Source organism: Felis catus, chromosome C2, assembly GCF_018350175.1.
Source record: "Felis catus isolate Fca126 chromosome C2, F.catus_Fca126_mat1.0, whole genome shotgun sequence".
NCBI classification, from domain to species: Eukaryota; Metazoa; Chordata; class Mammalia; order Carnivora; family Felidae; genus Felis; species Felis catus.
Genome location: NC_058376.1, coordinates 93,052,572 through 93,078,716, shown reverse-complemented (window position 1 = coordinate 93,078,716; position 26,145 = coordinate 93,052,572). Strand labels below are relative to the sequence as shown.

The following is a 26,145-nucleotide window of genomic DNA, read 5'->3' as shown; positions in this document are numbered from 1 at the left end:
CCTCTTTATCTCCCTCCCCTTCCCTCTTCATGTACTTGTCCTTCTCTTTCTCCTTCTTCACCTTCTTCTTGTCCTCTCCTTCTTCCTTTCCTTCTCTCCTTCCTCCTTTTCCTTTTCCTCCTCCTCTCTCTTTCCCTTCCTCTCCCTTTCTTCCTCTTCTCCTGCTTCCCTTGTTTCTTCTCCTTTTTCTCCTTTAGAAAAGAAACTACAAATAAGATGCCTAAGCCATCAGGGTGTGTTTCTTGTGTTCTTATTAAGATAAGCAAATAATGATTCTTAGACACTTGGACATTTATATTCCTTGGATAAAATATATGACCATATTTAATTATTTTTTGGAATTTATTTGCTTTAAACTTCATTGTCTTTTTTTCTCAAATTTTTTAAACACAAATAAGGCTATGTGTTTATCTTTCAAGACAATTTTATTAATTCATGTGATAATCACAAAGAGGCAGGGCTTCAGGTAAAAAGAAGAAAAAAAGTGGTGATGATGTATGTTAGAGTCTCGTGACTTAAAACCTGTGTTGCATCGATGTTGTGCAGTAGACTTGCTACATATCATTACCCACAAACCACACATGTGAAAAGCAAGGATTTTCAAACCAATCAGAGAAGTGGAAGGTGAGCCTATAATTTTATGATTTTAGGGACAATGCTACCTCAATCTGGGGTGGGAACCCCTCCAGATTTTAAAGATAGTATGATTTTCATTATTTTTAAGCTGAAATGAGATGATACCAGAGTTTTTAGGAGAAAGAAAAATTACTGTAATGTTTGCTAGGTGTGGTTCCTTCATCTGTAAAATGGTAGTAAGGAAAACTCAGGAAGTTACTGGAAGGATTAACTAAGACAGCATATGAAGCACCTAATCACACCTGCTACAAGGAAGGTGTTTGAGAAATACTTGTTCTCATTCCTGCTTGAGAACTGTTTCTTATGTGGTCTGTTTTGCACTGCCGAAAGGTATCGCGGCTGTTCCCTGCAGTATGGCACAGTGAATACTTTGCCCTTCCACAGAAATTAGAATGTTTTATATTCTTTTAGAGTTATGCTTCATATATCTTCAGTGGAAGTATCTTTTTTTATAGGTAAATATATTTTTGTGGGGAGAAAATAGAAAGATACATAAAGGTACTAATAATGATCCATACAGTGTTTTTTAACATGCCTAAGCTTTTGAAGAGTCAAAATGCCTGACTTGCAAAAAGTCCAACCAGATATCCTTATGCCGTGATTCCCATTTGTTATCTTCATGCTCTTCAGCTCATGTAAACATACATGTGTACATGGTCACACAAACATATAGATTGTGTTAATTTCATTCAGTTGGAAGGAATAGCCAGTAATGAAGGGATTATCAAAGGATGGAGCTAGGAAGAAACATTTCCTAGCTCAAACCTTTCTAAGTTGAGAAAAATGAGTACGGATACTGTAATGTCTTTCTTGAAATGAATGGCAGTGTCTTTAAAATAGTTACCCATATGTTTTCTCAAAGCAAGACACTGTAAGGTACCCAGGGTTGTATACATTCAGGTTAAGATCAAACATTTTTCTTTTGTGTTCCTATTATTATGCTCCAAGTGGTATCAACACTGCTACTTAGTAGCCTACACATTTGTTCATATCAAGAAGAAACTGGCACCAGCAATGCTCCCATTTTTTTTATTAATATTGTGATTTTGTTTAAGTTCATCCAAACTGTGAGAATTATTTTGTCTTAATACTATTGAACTATTGAATTTAATGGCCAAACTTTATTTACTTTTGCTTACCAATTTTTAATTTAAAATTTCCCTAGTTTTAAGGTATATTTGACAAAAATTGTATGTATTTAAAGTATAAAGTATGATGGCTTGATACATGTACGCATTGTGAAATTACCACAACGAAGTTAATTAACACATTATTGCCTCACCTGCTTCCTTTTTTTTTTCTTTTGGTGTGGTGAAAACGCTTATGATTTATTTTAATAGCAAAATTCAAATATACAATACAGTCATCATGCTCTATGTTGGATTCCCAGAACTTATTCATCTTATAACTGAAAGTTTGTAACCTTTGACCAGTATCTTCTCATTTTCCCAACCCCCCCCTCCCCCCCCCCCCCCCCCCCCCAGGCACCAGCAATCACCATTCTATTCTCTGATTGTATGAGTTAGACTGTTCACATGTGAGATCACACAGTATTTGTCTCTCTGTGTCTGGCTTATTTCACTTAGCATAACATTCTCCAGGTTCATTCATGTTGTCACAAATAACAGGATTTCCTACTTTTTATGGTTGGATAATATTCCATTGTGTGTGTGTGTGTGTGTGTGTGTGTGTGTGTGTGTTTGTATACATATCAGATTTTCTTTATGCATTCATCCATTCACAGACATTCAGTTTGTTTCCTTATTTTAACTATTGTGAAAAATGTTGCAATGAACACGTAAATGCAGATATCGTTTCAAGACACTGACCTTATTTCTTTGGGTATCTATCTAATAGTAGGATTGCTGGATCATACAGTAGTTCTATTTTTAATTTTTGAAGACTCTATTTTTTTCTAAAATGGCTATAACAATTTACATTCCCATCAACAGTGTGCAAGGGTTCCCTTTTGTCTATATCTTTGGCAAAACTTGTTCTCTCTTGTCTTTTTTTTAAATCTATTTTTACATTTATTTATTTTTGAGAGACAGAGAGAGCACAAGTGGGGAGGGGCAGAGAGAGAAGGAGACAGAATCTGAAGCAGGCTCCAGGCTCTGAGCTGTCAGCACAGAGCCCGACACGGGGCTCAAACCCACAAACAGCAAGATCATGACCTGAGCCAAAGTTGGACGCTCAACCAACTGAGCCACCCAGGTGCCCCTCTCTTGTCTTTTTTTTAAGTGTTTATTTTTAAGAGAGAGTGAGAGAGAGAGAGAGAAAGACAGAGAGACAGAATATGAACGGGGGAGAGGCAGAGAGAAAGGGGGACAGAGGATCCTAAGTGGGCTCTGTGCTAACAGCAGAGAACCTGATGTGGGACTCAAAATCACAAGCCGTGAGATAACAGCCAGAGCTTAACTGACTGAGCCACCCAGGCATCTCTCTTGTTTTTTCCATAATAGCTATCCTAATAGATATGAAGTGGTATTTCATTGTTTTGATATACATTTCCCTGATGATTAGTAATGTTGATGCCCATTCATATATCTCTTGGCCATTTGTATGTCTTCTTTGAAAAAAACGTCTATCTGGGTCTTTTGCCAATATTTTAATCTGTTTTTTATTTTTATTTTTATTTTTTTTTGCATTTGAGTTGTAAGAGTCTCTTGTATATTTTGCATGTTAACTCCTTATCATATATAAGGTTTGAAAATATTTTCTCCCATTCCATAGGTTGCTTTTTCTTTTTGTTCATTGTTTCCTTTGCTGGGCAGAGCTTTTTAATTTGACATAGTTCCACTTGTTTATTTTTGTTTTTGTTGCTTGTACTATCTGTGTCCTATCCAAAAAAATCACTGCCAAGACCAATGTCAAGGAGATTTTCCCCCCTATATTTTCTTCTAGGACTTTTATGCTTTCAGAGCTTATTTTTAAGTCTTTAATCCATTTTGAGTTGAGTTTTGTTCATGGTATAAGGATCTAATTCCATTAGTTTGCATGTGGATATCCAGTTTTTTTCAGCAACATTTATTGAAGAGACTATCCTTTTTCCATTGTATATGCTTGGCATCCTTGTCATAGATCCGTTTTTCATATATATGTGGGTTCATTTCTGGGCTGTTTGTTCTGTTCTATTGATCTATGTGTCTGTTTATATGCCAATACCATTCGGGTCTGATTTCTTTGTTAGCTTTGTAATATAGTTTGAAATTAGGAAGTGCAATGCCTCCAGCCTTGTTCTTTCTCAAGATTGCTCTGGCTATTTAGGGTTTTCTATGGTTCCATATGAATTTTAGGATTGTATTTTCTACTGTGAAAAACGCCATTGGAATTTTCATAGTGATTGTACTCAATCTATAAATTGCTTTGGTAAGTATGAATATTCTAACAATATTAATTCTTCTAATCCATGAATACAGGTTACCTTTTCATTTATTTGAGTCTTCTATCTTTCATCAATATTTTACAGTTTTTAGTGTATAGGTCATTCATCTCCTTGGTTAAATTTATTCCTTAGTATTATTTTATTATATTTGATGCTATTATAAATAGGATTGTTTTCTTGATGTCTTTTTTCAGATAGTTCATTGTTAGTGCATAAAAATGCAAATGATTTTTGTATGTTGACTTTGTTTCCTACAACTTTACCCTATTTCTTTATTAGTTTTAACAGTTTCTTGATGGAGTCTTTAGGGTTTCTGTCTATAAAATCACACCATCTGCAAATAGAGGCAATTTAACTTCTTTCTTTCCCATTTGAATGCCTTTTATCTATCTTTCTTGCCTAATTTCTCTGGCTAGGATTTCCAGTACTATGTTAAATATAAGTGGTGACAATGAGCATACTTGTCTTGTTCCTGATCTTAGAGGAAAAACTTTGAGTTTTTCACCATTGAGTACGATTTTAGCTGTGGCCTTGTCATATATGGTCTTGATTATGTTGAGGTTGTATTTCTTCTTTACCTAATTTGTTGAGAGATATTTTTTTTATTATCACCAGGCTTTTGAATTTTGTCAAATGCTTTTTCTGCATCTATTCAGATAATCATATGATTTTTATCTTTTATTTTGTTAAAGTGATGTATTATGTTTTTTGTTTACAAATGTTGAACCATCCTTGCATCTCAGGAATGCATCCCACTTGATTATGGTGCATGATCCTTTTTTTAATGTTTATTTTTGAGAGAAAAGAGACAGAACGTGAGCAGGGGAGGGGCAGAGAGGGAGACACAGAATATGAAACAGGCTCCAGGCTCTGAGCTGTCAGCCCAGAGCCCGATGTGGGGCTCGGACTCATGGACTATGAGATCATGACCTGAGCTGAAGTCAGAAGCTTAACCAACTGAGCCACCCAGGCGCCTCAGTGCATGATCCCTTTAATGTGCTGTTGAATTCAGTTTACTAGTATTGTTCTGAGGATTTTTGTGTCTATGTTAACCAAAGATATTGGAATGTAATTTTCATATCTTAAAGTGTTCTGGTTTGGCTTTTGTATCAGGGTAATTAGTTTGGAAGTATTTTATTCTCTTCTAGTTTTTGGAAGAGTTTGAAAGGAGTGGAGTTAATTCTTCTTTAAATGTTTGGTATAATTCACCAATGAAGCCCTCTGGTCCTTTGAGGGAAGGCTTTTGATTATTGCTTTGATATCCATACTTATTAGTCTGTTCAGATTTTCTATTTCTTCATGATTCTGTCTTTGCAGGTTGTACGTTTCTATGAATTTGTCCATGTCTTCTAGGTTATCAAATTTGTTGGTTATGGTATTCTCTTATAATCTTTTGTATGTCTGAGGCATAAGCTGTAATGTCTTCTCTTTCATTTATAATTTTATTTGAATCCTCTCTTTTCTTGATTAGTCTAACTAAAGATTTGCCAATATTTTTTATCTTTTCAAAACATCAACTTTAGTTTTGTTGATTTTTTTGTTTTTTTTGTTCTACATTTCATTTATTTTTGCTCTAATTTCTATTCTTGTTTTCTACTAACTTTAGGTTTAGTTTGTTCTTCTTTTTCAAGTTCTTTGAAGTATGAAGTTAAGTTGTTTATTTAACATCTTTCTTTTTAAAAATATTTCCTTTTTCATTTTGAGAGACAGAGAGACAAAGTGTGTACAAGCAGGGAAGGGCAGAGAGAGAGGGAGAGAGAGAATCCCAAGCAGGTTCCACACCCAGCACACAGCCCTACATGCGGCTCAATCTCAAAATGGTGAGATCATGACCTGAGCTGCTTATCAAGAGTAGGGTGCTTAACTGACCGAGCCATCCAGTCACTCCTAATACCTTCCTTTTTCTTAATGTAAGCATTTATCTCTATAATCTTCCCTTTTAGAACTGGTTTTGCTGGATCCCATAAGTTTTGGTATATTGTGTTTTCTTTTTTTTTTTTTTTTGACTCAGGATACTTTTTGATTTCCATTTTGATTTCTTTGACTCATTGGATTTTCAGGAGTATGTCATTTGATTTGCATGCATTTGTAAATTTGCCAATATTCTTTTTTTTTTTTAATTATTTCTAGTTTCATACTGTTGTGGTCATAAAAGATATTTGACATGTTTTCAATATTTTTAAATTTGTGAAGACTTACTTTGTGGCTCTATTTATGATCTATCCTGGAGAATGTTCCATGTGGGCTTGGAAAGGATGTGCATTCTGGTAGTGTTGGATGGAATATTCTGTGTGTGTGTGTGTGTGTGTGTGTGTGTGTGTTTATATTTTTAAATTTAGCTACTACCACTCCACATCAGTGGGGAACAGCCACAGCGCCTCTGTATATATTTGTTAGGTCCACTTGGTCTATAGTGTTATTCAAGTCTGCTTTTCCTTTTTGATTTTCTGTTTGGATGACTTATCCATTATTGGGAAAGGAGTATTGAAGTCCCTTGCTATTATTGTATTTCTGTTTATTTCCTCCTTTAGTTCTGTTAATATTTGTTTTAAATATATGTGTGCTCCAATATTGGCTCCCATTGGTTACCCAGGCTGATGGGACTACCTCTGGAGCTGGAGTTGACATGAGTTAGAGCCAGGTCATGTGGCTGTTGCTGCATCCACAGTAGGATCTGCAGTTGGTGGGTCTGTTACCAGGGACTTAGGTGGGCATGAATCATGTCTGTTTTAAGATCACTTAAAACAGTGATTCTTTGGAAAAATGTCTATTCATGTCTTCTGCCCATTTTTTAACTGGATTATTTGTTTTTTGGGTGTTGAGTTTGGGAAGTTCTTTATAGATTTTGGATGTAAGATATGTCATTTGCAAATACCATCTCCCATTCCATAGGTTGCCTTTTAGTTATGTTGATTGTTTCTTTCACTGTGCAGAAGATTTTTATCTTGATGAAATCCCAATAGTTTATTTTTGCTTTTGTTTCCCTTGCCTCAGGAGACATGCCTAGAAAGAACTTGCTACAGCTGATTTCCAAGAGGTTACTGCCCATGTTCTTCTGTAGGATTTTTATGTTTTCCTGTCTCACATTTAGGTTGTTCATCCATTTTGAATACATTTTTGTGTATTGTGTAAGAAAGTGGTTCACTTTCATTCTTTTGGATGTTGTACAGTTTTTTCAATACCATTTGTTGAAGAGACAGTCTTTTCCCCATTGGATATTCTTTCCTGCTTTGTTGAAGATTAATTGACCATATAGTTATGGGTTCATTTCTGGGTTATCTGTTCTGTTCCACTGTTCTATGTGTCTCTTTTTATGCAAGTACCATACTCTTTTGATCACTACAGCTTTGTAATATAAGTGGAAGTCTGGAATTGTGATGCTTTCAGCTTTGTTTTTCTTTTTCAAGGTTTCTTTGGCTATTAGGGGTATTTTGTGGTTCCATACAAATTTTAGGATTGCTTGTTCTTGTTCTGTCAAGAATGATAAGGATTGCAGTTTGATAAGGATTGCATTAAATGAGTTTGATAAGGATTGCATTAAATGAGTAGATTGCTTTGAGTAGTATAGACATTTTAGCAATATTTTGTTCTTCCAATTCATGAGCATGAAATGTCTTTCTATCTCCTTGTGCCATCTTCGATTTCTTTCATCAGTGTTTTATGGTTTTCAGAGTACAGGTCTTTCAGCTCTTTGGTTAGGTTTATTCCTAGGTGTCTTATTGTTTTTGGTGTAACTGTAAATAGGATTTTTTTTAAATTTATCTTTCTGCTGTTTCATTATTGGTATATAGAAATTCATCAGATTTCTATATGTTGATTTTGTATCCTTTGGATTTACTGAATTCATTTATTAATTCTAGCAGATTTCTGGTGGAGTCTTTTGGGTTTTCTATATAGAGTATCATGTCATCTGCAACTAATGAAATTTTACTTCTTCCTTGCTTACTTGGATGCCTTTTATTTATTTTTGTTTTCTGATTGCTGTGTCTAGGTCTTCCAGTACTATGTTGAACAACTGTGGTGAGAATGGACATCCCTGTCTTGTTCCTGACCATACAGGAAAAAAAGCTTTCAGCTTTCCCCCGTTGAAGATATTAGCTGTGGGTTTTTCATATATGGCCTTTAGTATGTTGAGGTATGTTCCCCTCTAAACCTATTCTGCTGAGGGTTTTTATCATGAATGTTGTACTTTGTCAAATGCCTTTCTTGCACCTATTGAAATGATTATATGGTTCTTATTCTTTCTTTTATTAATTTGGTGCATCACACTGATTGATTTGTGAATACTGAACCACCCTTGCAACCCAGGAATAAATCCTACTTGATTGTGGTAAATGATTTTTTTAATGTACTATTGAATTTATTTTCTGGTATTTTATTGAGAACTTTTGTAGCTATGTTCATCAGGGATACTGGTCTGTAGTTGTCTTTTCTAGTGTAGTCTTTATCTGGTTTTGGTATCTGAGTAATGCTGATCTCATACAATGAATTTGGAAGTCTTCTTTCCTTTTCTACTTTTTGTAATATTTTGAGAAGGAAAGGTATTAACTTTTGTTTATTTAACAAATTTTTTTTCTTAGAATTTTTTTAATGTTTATTTATTTTTGAGAGAGAGAGAAAGAGAGAGAGACAGACAGAGTGCAAGCAGGGGAGGAACAGAGAGAAGGAGACACAGAATCTGCAGCAGCTCCAGGCTCTGCACTGTCAGCATGGAGCCCAGCATGGGGTTCGAACCCATGAACAATGAGATCATGACCTGAGCTGAAGTCAGATGCTTAACTGACTGAGCCACCCAGGTGCCCCTAACTTTTCTTTAAATGTTTAGTAGAATTTGCCTATGAAGCCATCTGGCCCTGTACTTTTGTTTCTTGGGAGTTTTTTGATTACTGATTCAATTTCTTTGCTGGTTATCAGTCTGTTCTGGTTTTCTATTTCTTCCTGTTTCAGTTTTGGTAGTTTATATGTTTCTAGGAATTTATCCATTTCTTCCGGGTTTTCCAATTTGCTGGTGTATAGGTTTTCATAATATTCTCTTATAATTGTTTGTAATTTGTGGTGATACTGATTTTTTTCAAAGAACCAGCTCCAGTTGATCTCTTCTATAGTTTGTTTCTTTTTAGATTTTATATAATTTATTTCTGCTCTAATACTTATCATTTCCCTCCTTCTGCTGGCTTTAGGCTTCTTTTGTTATTGTTGTTGTTGTGTTTTTTTCTTTTTTCCTAGCTCTTTTAGGTGTAAGATTAGGTTGTTTACTTGAGATTTTTTTGCTTCTTGTTGTAGGTCTGTATTGCTATATACTTCCCTCTTTGGACCATTTTTGCTGCATCCCAAAGATTTTAGACTGCTGCATTTTCATTTCATTTGTTTCATTTATTTTTAAAATTTCTTCTTTGATTTCCTGGTTGACCCATTCATTGTTTAGTAGCATGTTTTTTAACCTCCATGTATTTGTGGTCTTTCCAATTTTTTTTCTAGTGGTCAGAGAAGGTGCATGGTATGATTTCAATCTTTTTGTAATTGTTGAGGCCTGATTTGTGACCATATATGTGATCTATTCTGGAGAATATCCCACGTGCACTTGAAAAGAATGTATATTCTGCTATTTTATGACGGAATGTTCTGAGTATATTTGTTACATCTATCCGATCCAGTTTTTTTTAGTCTGGGAAACTCTTGATCTCTCCTTCTAAGTTCTGAATGATAACTTTGCTGGATAGATTATTCTTGGCTATAGATTTTTCCCATTCAGCACTTTGAATATATCATGCTACTCCCTTCCAACTTGCCAACTTTCTGTTCAGGAATCTCTAGCTAGCCTTATGGGTTTTCCCTGGTAAGTTGAGGGCTTCTTTCGTTTTGCTGCTCTTAAGATTTTTCCTATGTCACTATATTTTGCAAGTTTAGTTGCAATATGTCTTTGTGTTGGCCTCCTTTTGTTGATTTTGGTGGGAGTTCTTTGTGCCTCCTGGATCTGGATGTCTGTTTCCTTTCCTAAATTAGGTAAGTTTTCTGATATTATTTCTTCAAATAAATCCCCCCCTCTCTTCTCTCTCTTCTTCTGGGAATCCTATGATACAAATGTTATTATATTTGATGGAGTTACTGAGTTCCCTAAATCTATTTTTGTGCTGCATAATTCTCTCTTTTGTTCATCTTCATTATTTTCTATTATTTTGTCTTCTAGGTCACTGATTCATTCCTCTGCTTCTTTCAGTCTGCTGTTCATTGCATCAAGCCTGTTTCCAATCTCATTTATTGCATTTTTCGTCTCTGATTCTTTTTAAACTTATCTCCGTGGTAAGGGTGTCACTGATGTCTTCTTTTCTCAAGCCCAGTGAGTATCCTTATGATTGCTGCTTTAAATTCTCAATTAGGCATGTTACTTGTATCTTTTTCACTTAGATCTCTGGCCATGCCCTCATCTTGTTCTTTCATTTGGGATAAATTCCTCCATCCTGGAATTTTGTCTACGTTTCTGCTTTCTTCTCTGTGTTAGAAAATCCAGTTATGTCTCCTGGTCCTGAAAGTAATAGCTTAATGAATAAAAGGTTATGTAGTGACCAGGGACTGTTGCTTCAAGGAGTGTCTCCAGTGTGTGCTGCATGTGCTCTGCTGTTGTGTTTTGGCTGATCATCTGCAGAGGCTGTTCTTGCTGTTTTTGGTCAGTGTTCAGTCCCTGGCCTGAATATGGCAAATTTAAACTAGGTGTGTTCTAGTTTGTTTCTGAAGTAAGACTTGACACCAACTCCACTAGAATTAAGGTCCTGAAGAACTCTCTGGTTGATATGTGAGTAGGGGTTTGTATTGGTTTTCTTGGTGAGGGGACTGCTGCACTGGGACTGAAGAAGTTTAACTGAGAATAGCAGTCCTGCCGGAGCATGGGGAGGGGGGGGGGTCTTGGTATAAGCAAGTTAGGCAGCCAGTGTCAGTGTTGTACTGCTTCTTGTAGGTGACTCTGTGTTTATGCTAGGGGCTGGGAAGGAAAGTGGTGTCAGCCAACTCCTTTGTTCTGGAGAAGTGACTCTGTGAACTCCTGCTTCTCAGGGACTTGCTCCAAGAAGAGTGAATAATCTCCCCACCTCCAACCTCCCATATGCCCCAGGCATTCTAAAGATTGCTGTATCCCTGCTGTCTGCTCCTGGGTTATTTGCCTGCCTTCTCTCCAGGAGCAGGGCAATACCCCCCAGGCTCTACCCCAGCCAAGCCCACTGATCTTTAAAAATCCAGGCTTTAAGCCCCACTGGTTGCAAGAACTCACAAAATTCAGTCCATCTCATTTTCCAAGCCAATGGGGGGGGGCCTTTGGGGAAATGTTCTCCTAGTGTGTTTCCCTCTGTGCTTTTCTCTCTCTTGCCCTTCTCTGCAACCATGGTTCCCTCCTCTCCATAGCACCCATGATTCATTTCTCCCTTAAACTACATCTCCACACTTCCTACCTTTTTCAGTGTGGTCTCTTCTCTCCCTTTGGTTGCAGAGTTTGTTCTGTCAGTTTTCAGGTCAATTTCTGGGGTATTTGGATGATTTGATAGTTATCTAGTTGTGTTCATGGGAGGAGACAAGCCTAGGTCTTCCCACTCCACTGCTATCTTCTTCTCTTTCCAAATATTTTAATGTTTTAAGCTCATATCACTTCTGAACACTTTAATTATCCTCAAAATTGTGTATATAACACCTTAAAAATTGTATTTTCATAGAAGTTTTCAAATTGTCTACTTTATGGAGTATGTGATGGGTTCAAAAAGGTATCTGAAAAATAATAATCTCCTCTATGCATATATAGTTTATTAGTAATAATAAATACCACTGAAAATAATAATAAATACCATTGAAAATGGTGGTGGTGGGATTGAAAAAAATACAAATATGATATATTTTGAGATTCAGGGAAGACTTAAATCAGTTTACTTAGATTTAACAATGAGAAAACTGATTTAAAGGGAAGTTAAGTTTCTTGCAGAAGTCAAAGCTAGTAATTGATGAAGCAGAGATTCAAATCCATGCCTTTGGTTGTTTTGTTTCCTTATATTTTGCCCCAAAGGTGATTTAAATGTACATTGTTTAATTTCTAAGTATTTGGAGAGATTTTCTAGATATCTTACTATTAATGATTTCTGATATAATAATTACATTAACCATATTCCATTGTGGTTAGGGAACAAGCTCTGTCAGATTTCACATTTTTAAAATTTTACAGAGTCTTATTTTTATCTCTAGTAATGCTCCTTTTCTTAATTTCTACCTTGTCTGATATTAATATAGACAAACCTGACATAAAAACAAGTTTTTATGTTTATTGTATAAGTAGATCATTTTTCTCCCTTTTATTTCCAACCTATATATTTTTTGTAGACAGTATATAGTTAAATCTTGTGATTTAATCCAGACTGGCAATCTCTACCTTTTAATTGGAAAGTTTAGTTAATGTACATTTAATGTAATTATTAATATAGTTTGGTTCAACTCCACCATCTTGCTATTATCTTCCAGTATTCCATCCATTATTTGTTCCTCTCTTTCACCTTTCTGACTTATATTTAGTTAATTGAATCTTTAGTATATAATTTTAAGTCCATTATTGACTTGCTAGCTATACTTTTTCTATCTTTTAATGGCTACTGTAGGGATTATAACATGAAACCTTAATTTAACACAGACTACTTAGAGTTAATATTGTACTATGTTATGTAAAAATCTTAGTAGTAAAATGACATTTGTACTCCCTCCCACAGGCCTTTGTGGTATTGTAGTCAAATATTTCACATCAAAATATGTAATCTTATTATTTATGGTTTTTCTTTCATCAGTTTTAAAGTTAGTCCATTGTATTCTGGCCTCTATTATTTCTGATTAAAAGTCATCTATTACTTGTATCACTGTTCTGTAGTATGCAATGTATTGTTTTCTTTTGACTGCCTTTAATATTTTCTCTCCATGTTGGATTTTCAAGAATTTGATTATGATGTTCTTAGATGTGGTTCTTTTTGTTTTTATCCTGGTTGGGGCTAACTGAATATTCCTATTTTTTCATAAAATTTGGAAAATTGTAACTACTTTAATGTCCGATTCCCTCTTTCCTTTCCCTTTGAGACTTTAGTTACATGTATTCTAGATTTCTTGCTACTGTACCTGAAGACAGGTCACTGAAGTATTGGTTAATTTTTTAAAATCTCTTTTCTCTCCATTCTTCATATTGGGTAATTTCTATAATTTGTCTTCAATCTTTAGCAGTCTCCAAAGTTCAATCGGTACATTTCAAAATTTCAGATATTTTATTAATCTGTGTTAAAATCTCCACTTAGTTATTTTCTTAGTTTTTATTTTTCTGTGGAGATTCTCATCTCTTCAGTTATTATTACCATTGTATCTCAAGGGCCTTGGACCTATATTTCACAGCTCTTTAAAGTCTTTCTCTACCAATTCTAGCATTTGGGGCAGCTCAGGGTCTGTTTCTATGACTTTTTCTTTTCTTATGAGTCTTATTTAACTACTTCTTTGCATGTGTATTAATTTTTAATTTTATGCTGGACATTCTGGATGAAACTGTGTAAGGGATCAGATTATGCATCATCCCTGCAAATTTGTTGATTTCTTTTTTCCCCTATCAAGTAATTAAATGGTGTATACATTTTTTCTTGTCATGCTTAGCTTTAGTCTTTGTTAGGGCAGGTCTATTTTGGTTTTAAGCTTAATCCTAATGTGTGGTCCTTTCTAGAGGCCACGATCCTTACTCTTAAACATGGCCTTTCTGGGGTCTCAACTGAATGACTGAGGTACTCATTGAGGTCTTTTCATGTGGACACTCCACCATATCCCATCACTGCAGGTCCTCTCATATTTCCATTTAGCACTTAGTCTTGCAGCAGGGAATCTCTGCTACATGGAGCCTCACTCCTCACATTGGCTAAGAACCTATAATAAATCCTCATGCAGACTTCTACCCCATCTCCTCACACAGCTCCCTCTTCTTAGGCCACTTACCCTATAAATTATAGCTTTTCCCTTTTTCAGTCTAGTATTCTCATCTCTGCCTCCTCAGTTCAGTGAGACAACAATTTAACTTGTTATCCATCTCTCCGAATTAGGGCAGGAAAATAACCCTCACAAAAAACTGAGAAAATTGTGGGGCTCACCATGTGTATTTCCCTTCTCTCAAGGATCATAGTCCTGCTGTGACCATTGTCATTACCTGAAAACAGTTGCCTAATATATTTTGTCCAGTTTTATAGTTGTTTACAGTGGAAAAATAGGTCCATTACCAGTAACTCTGTCATGGATGGAATAAAAAAAATTCATGGATTTATATTTAATTTTCACAAAACTTTATTTTCACAAAACTTTGTGAAATAATATTTGTGAAGTAGGTACTATTATTATAATCTAACTTCATAGAGAATTAAACTCAGGCTAACTAATGAGTGGGGGAGTCAGAATTTGAACCTAGGCAGTCATATTCCAGACTCTTCTCCGATTCAATATACCATACTGCCTCTGTAACATGAAATTATGTTTATTTCCTTCATAGCATTTATCACATTTTTTCTCATGTATTTATTAATATTCATTTGTTTTTCACACTTTGACATTTCTTCTAATGTGTATAAATACCATACATTTCCTGTTACAACTGCTTCCCCACTTGCATAGCACAGGGTATTAGTAGGCATTCAATAAATATTTGTTGAATGAATGAATGAATGAATGTAGATGCCACCATTATAAAAAAAATTTAAAATCAGATCTTTTGTACATATTTGGTATTTTAGATTTCATCTTGCTTGCTACCTTGTGGCATCAAAATTCTGCAACGAAAACAAACAAGAATCTACAGGTGAGAAACACGCAAAAAAGTGGCATGCATCATTAAAATCTTTACAATTATATACATCAAAATGTAATTATATGATAGAAAAAGAGTTATAGCACGATTTCTACTCTTGTTGAGAGTAGAAATCAATCTTAGGAATATTCAAAACACTTCCTGATAAACAATGGCACTAATCTGATGAGGTAAGCACAGAATTGATGTGTTTCGTGAATCTAGGCATCACTTTTGGTTGAAATAAAAATACCATGGTATACATATCTGCCACTTTGGACGTGTTATTAGGAAAAAAAATAATAATTGTTTCTAGAGCCTTTATATCACTTAGTTTCATATTTTAAATATCAATACACATCTGATTAATTTCAAAATGTATCTTTGTTGAACTTAAAACCATAAAGTTATGGTTCCTGTAGTCTTCCACATGACAAAACAATATGCATTTAGTTTTATCAGAAGCAAAACTACATGATGGTTTTTAAGCTAATTTTTGTGCTAACAAATCTCCTAAAGATATGCAGCAGACCTCACATTTACATAAAATTAAAGAAAGAATGCTTTAGCAAATGCAAATAAATGCAAAAAAGGAATATTTTAATTTTGATTCATGATTAGTATCAACCATCACAATATGGTAATAATACAAAAGCAAAGTTCTGCATTCATTGTATAATTAATGATTGTAAGCTATTTCTAGATTGAGAATTCTGATTAATTAATTTTGAGAAATATATTTATTGATTATATATCAGTCTGTGTTTTAAAATCTGAGATCTTTAAAAACACTTTAATATTAGAATCATATGCACTGGCTTCTGCAGTTCTGCAGTATGACAAGCCCAGTAAAATGATTTATTTCACTCAGTGCATTATTAATTGTATGAATTGACTGTTTAACCTTTATTGATTTGTATTTCTTATTTAATGTTCAACTTAGAAACAGAAGCAAAAGTTCTTATACTATAGAAAAAAAAAGATAAAAGTTAATCTGAGTGTAATTCGTAAGATCATTTTACTATTCACCATTAAATATCCTCAGCAATTTTTAAGTCTTCAAAGAGTTCTCTTAGTTTTAAAACAAAAATTGCTAAATCTCAACAGTGAAATTATTGAAGTTTATCTTTGCATTGTTAGGACCTGTAGCATTTTATTGTTTCTTCTATTTGGATTACAGTGCAATTTTACATTTATGTTCATCACTTATTTTTATAACACTGAGTTGATTTTTTATGTGATCATGCCATTTGGAACTCTTTTATTATTAAAAATGATTTAGGGGCACCTGGGTGGCTCAGTCAGTTAAGCTTCTCTGACTTTGGCTCAGGTCATGATCTTGCAGTTCATGGGTTCAAGCCCTGCATTGTGCTCCGTGCTGACAGCTCAAGGCTGGAGCCTGCTTCAGATTCTGTGTCTCCTTATGTCTCTGCCCCTCCCCTGCTCACACTCTATATCTGTCTCTGTCTCTGTCACTCTCCCTCAAAAATAAACAAACTTTAAAAAATGATTTAAAAATCCATCAAACCCATTCTGATATCCAGGAGATATTTTTCTTAAAATGTTGGCCATGCTGGTGGCCCTCTTTATGTGTGGTGAAAACCATGGAGAAGGTGATAAATAGTTACTTTCTGTGCATCTTCATTTATTATTGTTTACATATGCCTATAGATTTTCCGGGTCAGTTCCAATTTCAAATATTTTTCCTCTTGTAATTACAAGTCACCCAAGTAGCCCAGGAATTCCAATATTTTGACATACTGAAATATATGTTACATTTCCAATATTGATCCTTTCAAATGGAAATGGAATAAAATTATTTGACAGACTGCATGTCCCAATATTGGGTTTGGAAACTATGGATGCATAAAATGCTTCCAGAAAGTATTGGGTTGAATTTTCTTTTGGTGTCAAAGAGACTCTGCCTTGAGGTTCTGTAGTTGACTTAAGCAGGGAAATTTCTTTCAAGCAGGTTATCTTGTGGATTTCAAAGTGATTTTGTTGTCTGCAGGTCTTTGCAGCCTACAGATTTGAGATTTCCTTATGACTGTGAGGAATCTTAGGGAGATCTTTTAAATCCTCATGGATGTGGAGCCATAAATAATGTTTCCCATGCTGGTAGATCTCCCACTTACAAGATAGGTCTTAATATAACTGATAGTTAGGTTTCCTAGTGGTTATTAACAAGACAGGCATTATCTTCTCATGTTGATAGTGATTTGTTATTTGTATCCAAAAGAAGTGCAGAATGTGTGAGACCAGAGAATGAATAAGACAAGAAGTTCTAGGTAAATTGCTCAAAGTTAGGCAAGGAAGGGAGGAGGCATCATAATTCTAAGCAAACAGCTATTCGAAAAGCATAACATAATCACTTTAGCTTTGCTGTATATTAAACTATTACCCATGGTAAGAGTAAGGCATTTAGGAAACAGGACATATGAGAGGTACATGTTTACAGAAGAAAAAGAGGCCTGGGGGATTCTGGGAAGCCACAAGATAACATAATGATCCAGAGTTCTGAAGAAGGATAGAACTATACAAAGAAATCTTTAAGGACAATGATAAAAAGTGTTTCACACCTTTTGGCAGCTGTCACATCTACCCTTGCAAAGCATCCTTTGAATCAGACATCCTATCATCAAATAAACCATGTACTGTCAACTCTTTGCTTATGGTTTAGTCTGAATTTCCTTCCACCATTTTCCATATCTTGTGCATTTTTGGAAATCCTTCTCATCCTTCTGATCCCTCACTTACCTTATTCACTCCTTCCTCTCTTCCTGTAGTAATTTGCTACTCCAGATATCTGCCTTTTTATTTTGCCCTGCATTATGTGTAGTTGTGTGTTTATTTCTTCCATTAGGGTTTAAGATGCCCTTTGTCCTCTTTATCATTATCTAGTTTAACATAAATCAAGTACTAAAGAAATGTTTTTTGTTTTGTCTTTAAATTTAAATAAAATGGAAGTTGATAATACAAGCTCACATAGTGCCCTTTGCTTGCATGAACAGCGTTTACTTGTAGCCATTAATACTTCATTTTACCTGTGTGCATGATTTAGGGCAAGGTCGGGTTTCCTCATGCGTAGATAGCATGTAACAAGCTTTGTCTCAATGAAACTTGCCACACTTGCTATATCTTCAGCAGATGCTTCAAATGGTTTTCCCAGAGCTGCCCCTTTGCTACAAAGCTTAAAATAAAAAAAAAAAAGACTTTAAATTTCCTGATAATCTTGGTATATAATTGATCTTTTATATAAGCAAAACATATGTATGCATACTTTTTCCAAAATATCAGTTAAATATTAATTTTTTGATTATAAATTAAATAAACTATTCCTATTCACTATTATGTGACTATAATATAAAATAAGTAACACATTTTACTGCAAAATGCTTCCTGTAAAACATTTTAAAAGAATGATATATTTTAAGAGGATGCCATTTGCTGAGAATGTCTATTTTAAAAATAAAGCATATAATAAGCAAAGATATTAACAGAAAACCAGGTATAAATCATATTAAATACCAGTACTTTTATGAAAACCCAGCAGAGCAATGATCTAGCACACTATCAAGTCTGATTTAATATAATAAGGGGTATCGGAAGTAAACTCCTAGGAACCATTAACGTGATCGGTGATTAATTTGAGTCTGAATCATATTCTCTAAGATGTTATTGAAAGAAAAGAAGTGAAAATTTATTAGAATTTATTGGCAGAGACCACAGTATCTGAAAAACATGGCAAGAATGTGGAATTCTTAATAAAAATTCCAGGAAGTCAGTGGTTTCTGGGCACCATAGATAAACTGCAGATGAAGAAAATAATTTTTTAGGAGAACCCCAAACATTAAGAAGTGTAAATAATATGACAACGATAGATTGGCACTTGTTTTCCCCTCAGAGTTTTCTACTGTTCTTTGGAATTAAGGCTGATGGGGAAGAAGAAACCCCACTTTCTGTTTAGTGACCTTATTCAGAATATCTGCTTTTTTGCTCTTTTCTATTTCCATCTGACCATATATTGGGTAAAATTGTCTCATGAGGGATAGTAATATTTGGAATATCTGTTTATAAATACCTTAATATAGAATTTCTTATATTCTAAAAACTGTTTAAATGATATAGTTTAAACTAATTTTTCTTTTATAGATTAAGTCAACACTGGCTCATCATTTACATTAACATTATGGTCAACTATTTTTTAAAGTGAAATTTGTTTGAGAATGGCTATATTCTGTTCTAAAATGTATTTCTCTTAATTTTATCCAAAAGCTATAAGCTTAAATAAAATCTACAGTCTAGATGTTTAATATCACTAGTTTGAATTGGTAGTTACCTGATACGATTATCTTTTGTCTGGATATCCTGTCAACTGTGAGAATTCATATTATTTAAAAGTTTTTTCCTATCTGGTGAAAACCGTTACTTCATTTATTTGGTCAATAAATATTTATTAAATCTAATACTAATTGCCAGACAAATATTACCACCTTTATATTTTAATTTGCATTAGATAGGTCTTTTTAAAATGAGTTTTGGGGTCCCTCAGTGGCTCAGTCAGTTGAGAGTAGGGCTCTTGATTTCGGCTCAGGTCATGATCCTAGAGTCATGGGATGGAGTCCCACATTGGGCTCCACACTGAGCATATAACCTGCTTAAGATGCTCTGTGTGTCTCTCTCTCACCCTCTGCTCCCCTCCCCACCCCCCACCACCTTTCTGTCTCTCAAATAAATAAAAATTAAAAAAAGATAAACTGAATTTTGGCTGGTTTTAGCTCTGTGTAAATTCCTATTTTTTTTAATCCCTTGCCTATTTCCATTGACATGGTAATCTCTTATTTATTATAAGAGCTCTTTAGACATATAAGCTATTATCCCTTTCCCTGTAAAAACTATGTATACATGATCAAATATAAGCGTCTTTCCTTCAAATTATCTTTTAGAGGGACACTTGGGTGGCTCAGTTGGTTAAGCATCCGACTTCGACTCAGGTCATGATCTCACAGTTTGTGAGTTCGAGCCCCGCGTCGGGTTCTGTGCTGACAGCTCAGAGCCTGGAGCCTGCTTCAGATTCTGTGTTTTCCTCTCTCTTTCTGCCCCTTCCACATTCACGCTCTCTCTCTCTCTCTCTCTCAAAAATAAATAAACATTAAAAATTAAGAAAAAACAAATTATCTTTTAGAAAAATAGACAAATTTAACTCATGTTCTTAAAAGGATTCTCAAAGTACATACTATAAAACCTTTTTCTCAATTATTTTAGAAGAAAAAAGGAAAGACGATTTGTGGATGACCTTAGTTTCGATGTTTTATAAAGATCACCCGATTAATTGGTAATAAAAGAGACAAAACATTTAACACTGATTTAGTAACTATTCCTGAGTCTGACCCTCACAAATGTCAAGGTGGTTATAAACACATCTTGAAATATACTTTAAGCACTGTAGTTTGAACACAGAAGCTTGGGATAGCATCTCCCTTCTGCCAATCTGATCCTTTAGGACCTAGAAATACCTACATGGACAATCTTCCAGGGGAAAAAAAGAAGCTTTTGAGTGGAATAGCTCTTCATAAAGCCCAAATCAGTAGAAAATGAAGTGAGTAAAAATTGTGTAGTTTTGTTAGTATATCAAAGCATTAAAATTCTAGACCTTCTTCATTAACTTTATCTTCTAAATGAAATCAGCACTTTTTTCAAGTCTCAAATACCCAAACCTCCTGAATTCCTCATATAAAATCTTACACAAATAAAACAAGCAAACAAGCCACCCATTGAGTGCATTCTTTGACCCTTCCTGTCTGTGTTCCTCTCTGATGTGATGGAGCAGATAAGCCTCCTTTCTCAGGCAAACTTTTTTTTTTTTTTTTTGATAGAGTGGAGAGTGTGGGGTGGGAGGGGCAGAGGGAGGGAGGGAGGGAGGGAGGGAGGGAGAGAGAGAGAGAGAGAGAGAGAGAATCTCAAGCAGGCTTCACACCCAGCAAGGAGCCTGCTGCAGACTGCTATCTTGGGACTGTGAGATCATGAACTGAGCTGAAATCAAGAGTCACCCGGCTGAGCTGAAATCTGACAGCCACCCAGATACCCCCTCAGGCAAACTTTTTGTGGGATGAAGGTGTGGGCTGTTCAGGGAGTAGTTACAGGGTGACCTCAATGAGGACATTCAGATCTTACATGGCAAAAAATAGACCTTCAGACTATTAAAGGCTTTTTCTACAAACACTGAAAGTGAAGAATAAATGTTGTTAGAAGATCAGTCTTCTAACAACGGTGATATTCTCTACTTCTATAAAATTGAAGGCCAGAATAAGAATGAAAATGATCAACCTTTAGACTTATTTGAAAGAAGCCTTGCAATTAGGCAAATTGTTATCAAATATGCTGAAATTAAAGGTAGGCTTATAGGTAAATGTAGACAAAAGTTTGGCATCAGTATTGTTTAAAAATTCCAGATATTTTACTGAATTTTTAAATTTATATGCAGACATCTGTACAGACTTTATTTCTCTAGAAGATAAAGGACTTTAGTGTGGTATGAGTTGAATGTAGGAAAGGTGACTTTGTTCAACTAATATTTGCCTGAAATTATATACGTAAGTCTTTGGTAAAATAAGTCATGAACACAACAGAATAAAAACTTTTAGACTATTGGATAATACATCAGTGAGGAGACTTTGAACTGGGAAATATTATTATTGGGTATTAATTTTTTGTTTCCAAAGGAAGACTAAAATATTTTTCAATGAAGCATGGACAAATTAAAAGAATATTATTTAAGGGAAAATACAATGAAAGATCCTATGGGTATAGTTATTGTTCTGATGAGGAGCTAAATGTTAAAATTTCAGTAGTAAATTTGAATCACGGGTTCAAATTTTAATAAGAATATACATATTTATAAAATATATATGATAATTTTCTGAAAACAAGATAATACTTTGGAGTTATAAAACATTTTTTCTAAAATATCTCAAGGTTCTCTTAAGAAATAAATATCAAAATTGTTTTCAGAAATTTTGTCATAAAGAAATTTCAATGTTTGTTTAAAAATACAGATAAAAATTGGGGTGCTTAGGTGGTTCAGTCGGTTAAGCGTCTGACTTTGGCTCAGGTCATGATCTCATGGTTCGTGGGTTCAAGCTCCGCATCATGCTCTGTGCTGACAGCTCAGAGTCTGGAGCCTGCTTTGGCTTCTGTGTCTCCCTTTCTTTCCACCCCTCCCCTGCTCCTGCTGTCTCTCTCTGTCTCTCAAAACCAAATAAATGTTAACACACACACACACACACACAACGTATAAAAATAACACAAATCCCCATAACAGCAGAAATAACCAATATTAAATATTATATTGTGGGTCTTATTCTTAAAAATGCAACCATGTATTTTTTTTTTAATTTAAGATCAGCATTATCAAGACTAATATTGTTAATAGGATTCTCCCCCTTTTAGGATATTATATGATGAGTGCTTGCCCACTATATTTCTGAAACATAATTTTGAGTGATTCCTGAAGATCTAGGGAAGAATAATAAATTTGAAAAATATGCATTAGTTTAGTTAACAAATGTCCACAAATAAGAGTATATGTCATCCATCCAATAAATAATTTTCAAGGTTTTTATATTGTTTTTGGAGTCACAAAAACATCTAAAGATAGACAATAATTTATCCATAACTCTATCACAATGTGTAATTGCCATTAATTTTTGATATATTTCTTTCTTTTTTAATGTTTATTCATTTTTGAGAGAGAGAGAGAGAAAATGAGCAGGAGAGGGTCAGAAAGAGAGGGAGACCCAAGAATCCGAAGCAGACCCTGTGCTGTCAGCACAAAACCCAATGCAGGGCTCAAACCCTCAAACCGTAAGATCACGACCTGAACAAAGTCAGACACTCAATTGATTGAGCCACCCAGACGCTCCCCCATACCTTTTTCTTTTAATGTTTGGCATATTTCTAATATCCCTGATAATCACATGTGTAAATATCCTCAACAAAACATTAGCAAACCAAATTCAATAATACATGAAGGATCATATACCTTCGATTAAGTGGGATTTATTCCAGGGATGCAAGGATGTTTCAACATATACAATCATTGTGATATATCACATTAATAAAATGAATTAAAAATCATATTACCATCTTAATAGATGCAGAAAAGGTATCTGACAAAATTCAATATCCGTATATGATCAAAACTCAACAAAATGAGTATGGAGGAAATGTACTTCAACATACTCAGGCACGCAGCTAACATACTCAATGATGAAAAGCTGAAAGCTTTAAAATGAAAGCCATGAAAAGAGTAAAATCTTGCCATTTGTAACAACATAGATAAATCTTGAGGGTATTATACTAAGTGAAATAAGAAAGGCCGACAAAGACAAAAACTGTATTGTCTCACTTGAATGTGGAACCTCAAAATCACAAAAAAATGAACAAAAACAACCAAAACCAAGGTAATATATATACAGAGAACAGATTGGTGGTTGCCAGATGTGGGAGGCAGGATGTGGGCAAGTGGCTAAAAGGAATCAAAAGGTACAAACTTCTAGGTATAAAATAAATAACTTTATGGAGGTGTAATGTACAGCATGGTGACAATAGTTAGTAATATATTGCATATATGAAAGTTGTGAAGAAGTTAAATCTTAAAAGTTCTCATCACAAGAAAAAAATTTGTAACTATGTCTGGTGATGGATATTAACTAGACTTACTGTGGTGATCATTTTACAATATATAAAAATATCAAATCATTGTATCACCTGAAATCATCAAATCACCTAAAACTAACATAATATTGTATGTCAATTATACTTCAATAATTAAAAAAAACATTGAAAAAATTTGTTTTGGCATTTTTCTTTCCATAATTTTCATGTTTTTTTATCATGATAAATTATATATTGTATATAATTTTTGTACCCTTTTTTCATATGCTTGCTTCTTTTTATATGTTGTCAATGAAAAAACCAAAACATATTTAAAATATACTCAGGTAAAAATTATAGTTGGGTATTTCAATATCCCCCTATAAGCAAATACTAAAAATACTCTAAAGAAAATCACCAAGGACACAGAAGATCTGAACACCACCACCTAATCACAGCAGAATACATATTTTTCTTAAGCACCCATGTAAAAGTCACCTATACAGACTATATTGTGGGGCATAAAACAAACCTCAACACAATTGAAAACACTGAAATCATTCAGAATATATATTTTTGGACCGTAATGGGATCAAAACTCATCAATAGAAAAAAAAAATCCACTTTGAAAGTGGGCAAAAAACATGAACAGACATTTCACCAAGAAGGACATACAGATGACAAATAAACACATACAAGATATTTGACAGTTTACTGTTCACCATCATTAATCATTAGAGAACTGCAAATTAAAACTGCCAATTATAACCACAGAATGGATAAAATAAAAAATAGTAATGATACCAAAAGCTGAGAAAGCTGAGAAACGAGATCATTCACACTCTGATGACAGAAATGTAAAATGGTACAGCTACCTGAAAAAACAATACGGCAGTTTATTTTTTTCTTTAAAAAATTTTTTTTTCATGTTTAATTAGTTTGAGAGAGAGCGAGAGAATGTGCACATGTGTGCACAGGCAGGGGAGGGGCAGAGAGAGAGAGAAATCCCAAGCCGGCTTTGTGCTGTCAGTGCAGAGCCAATCACAAAAACTGAGATCATGACCTGAGCTGAAACCAAGAGCCTGATGCTTAACCAACTGAGCCACCCAGGTGCCCCCAATATGGCAGTTTCTAAATAAACATGCAACTACTATACAGCTCAACAATTGCACTCCTGGGCACTTATCCTAGAGAAATTAATGTTCACAAAAATCCATACGTGAATGTTTACAGAACTTAATTCGTATCAGCCCCAAACTGCAAGTACCCTAGATGTTCTTCAATGGGTCAATGATTTAACTGTGGTACATACATACGATGGATGAATGGATATTATTTTGCAATAAGAAGAAAAAAGAGTGATACAACAACTTAAATGCATTACTAGAAAATTATGCTGAATGAAAAAAAGCCAACCCCAAAGGGTTACATACTTTATTATTATATGGCAGAATTATAGGAAAAGAGAACAGATTAATGATTGTGAGGGATTGATTAGTGGTTAGTGATGGGATGGGTGTTGCGGTTATAAAAGGCCAATAGAACAAACAGCATTATATCTTGACTTTGGTGGGCGAATACATGCATCTTACAAATCTTAAAACTGCATAGAACTAAATACACACAATACACACACATGAGTACAAGTAAAACTAGAGAAATCTTAATAATGGTAGATTGTATCAATTCTAATACTCTGGTGGTGATATTGTACTATATTTTGCAAGATCTTACCATTGAGAAAAACCGTATAAAGAATACATGGGATCTCTGAATTATTTCTTACAACTGCATACAAATGTACAATTATCTCAATGTAGTTTAACTAATGAATTATCATGTTAGTATTTATGTCTCTCTAATTTTTCCCTCCCCTGCCTTCTTTTTAGCACACTTATAATCATGTTTAACTGGGGTTTTGAAAGATAAATCATATCTGAGGGACTTTCCTATAGGGCTTTTTTTTCTGCATCAAATTATAGACTGATTCCTATAATGAGGAACAATAACGCATAATGAGGTTTGCTCTGAAGTTTTATTCAGAAGCCATTGTGAAACGATGCATCAGTCCTTCCACATTCTCATCATTGTGGACTCTTTGAGGACATTTGCCATGAGATGAGGGCTGTGTTTAATGACAGGAATCACAAGGGGAAGTTGGCAAGTTCTTTTGTATAATGAGCTCATTATTTATTTTTTTTCTTAATCATCTTTCAGTTTGCTAGCACCCACTTCCAAGTAGTTTTTTTCCAAGTAATTTTTTCAAGAGGGGTTATGTGAATGGTAACTTTTCTGAGCTAGTGCACAGCTGAGAATGTATTTTTGTTAACATTACACATGCAAATTAACATGGCTGAATATACATTTCTTGACACATGAAATGAATGTTTCTCTGTAAATACATAGTTCTCCATTTATATTCTTGTATTTAGCAGGCAGAGAAGAAAAAACATAGCACTTTTAAAAAATGAAACCAGATATAATTTTTAAAAACTTCCTGTATTGAAATTTCTTCCTTTTCCTCAAGCATGTTGTATTTTTTCTATCTTCTTATAATTCAAAATATTGCTATCATAAGTTCAGATGTATTCTGTTCTTATCTACTTTACCTAGAAAGAGATACGTTCTTTGTGTTTCCATACTCAGTTTT

The 26,145-nt window shown here is 34.4% G+C and overlaps 1 protein-coding gene across 3 annotated transcripts in view; it reads right to left on the bottom strand.

Moving 5' to 3' along the window:
* Positions 1-26,145, bottom strand: part of SPATA16 (spermatogenesis associated 16) — a 244,958-nt gene that overhangs the window by 146,820 nt on the left and 71,993 nt on the right. For all 3 annotated transcript variants that reach the window (XM_019840100.3, XM_045037259.1, XM_003991900.5), the window contains exon 3: positions 17,885-18,030. In XM_019840100.3, the coding sequence (XP_019695659.2) occupies positions 17,885-18,030 (146 nt within the window). The remainder of the gene's footprint in view (positions 1-17,884; positions 18,031-26,145) is intronic.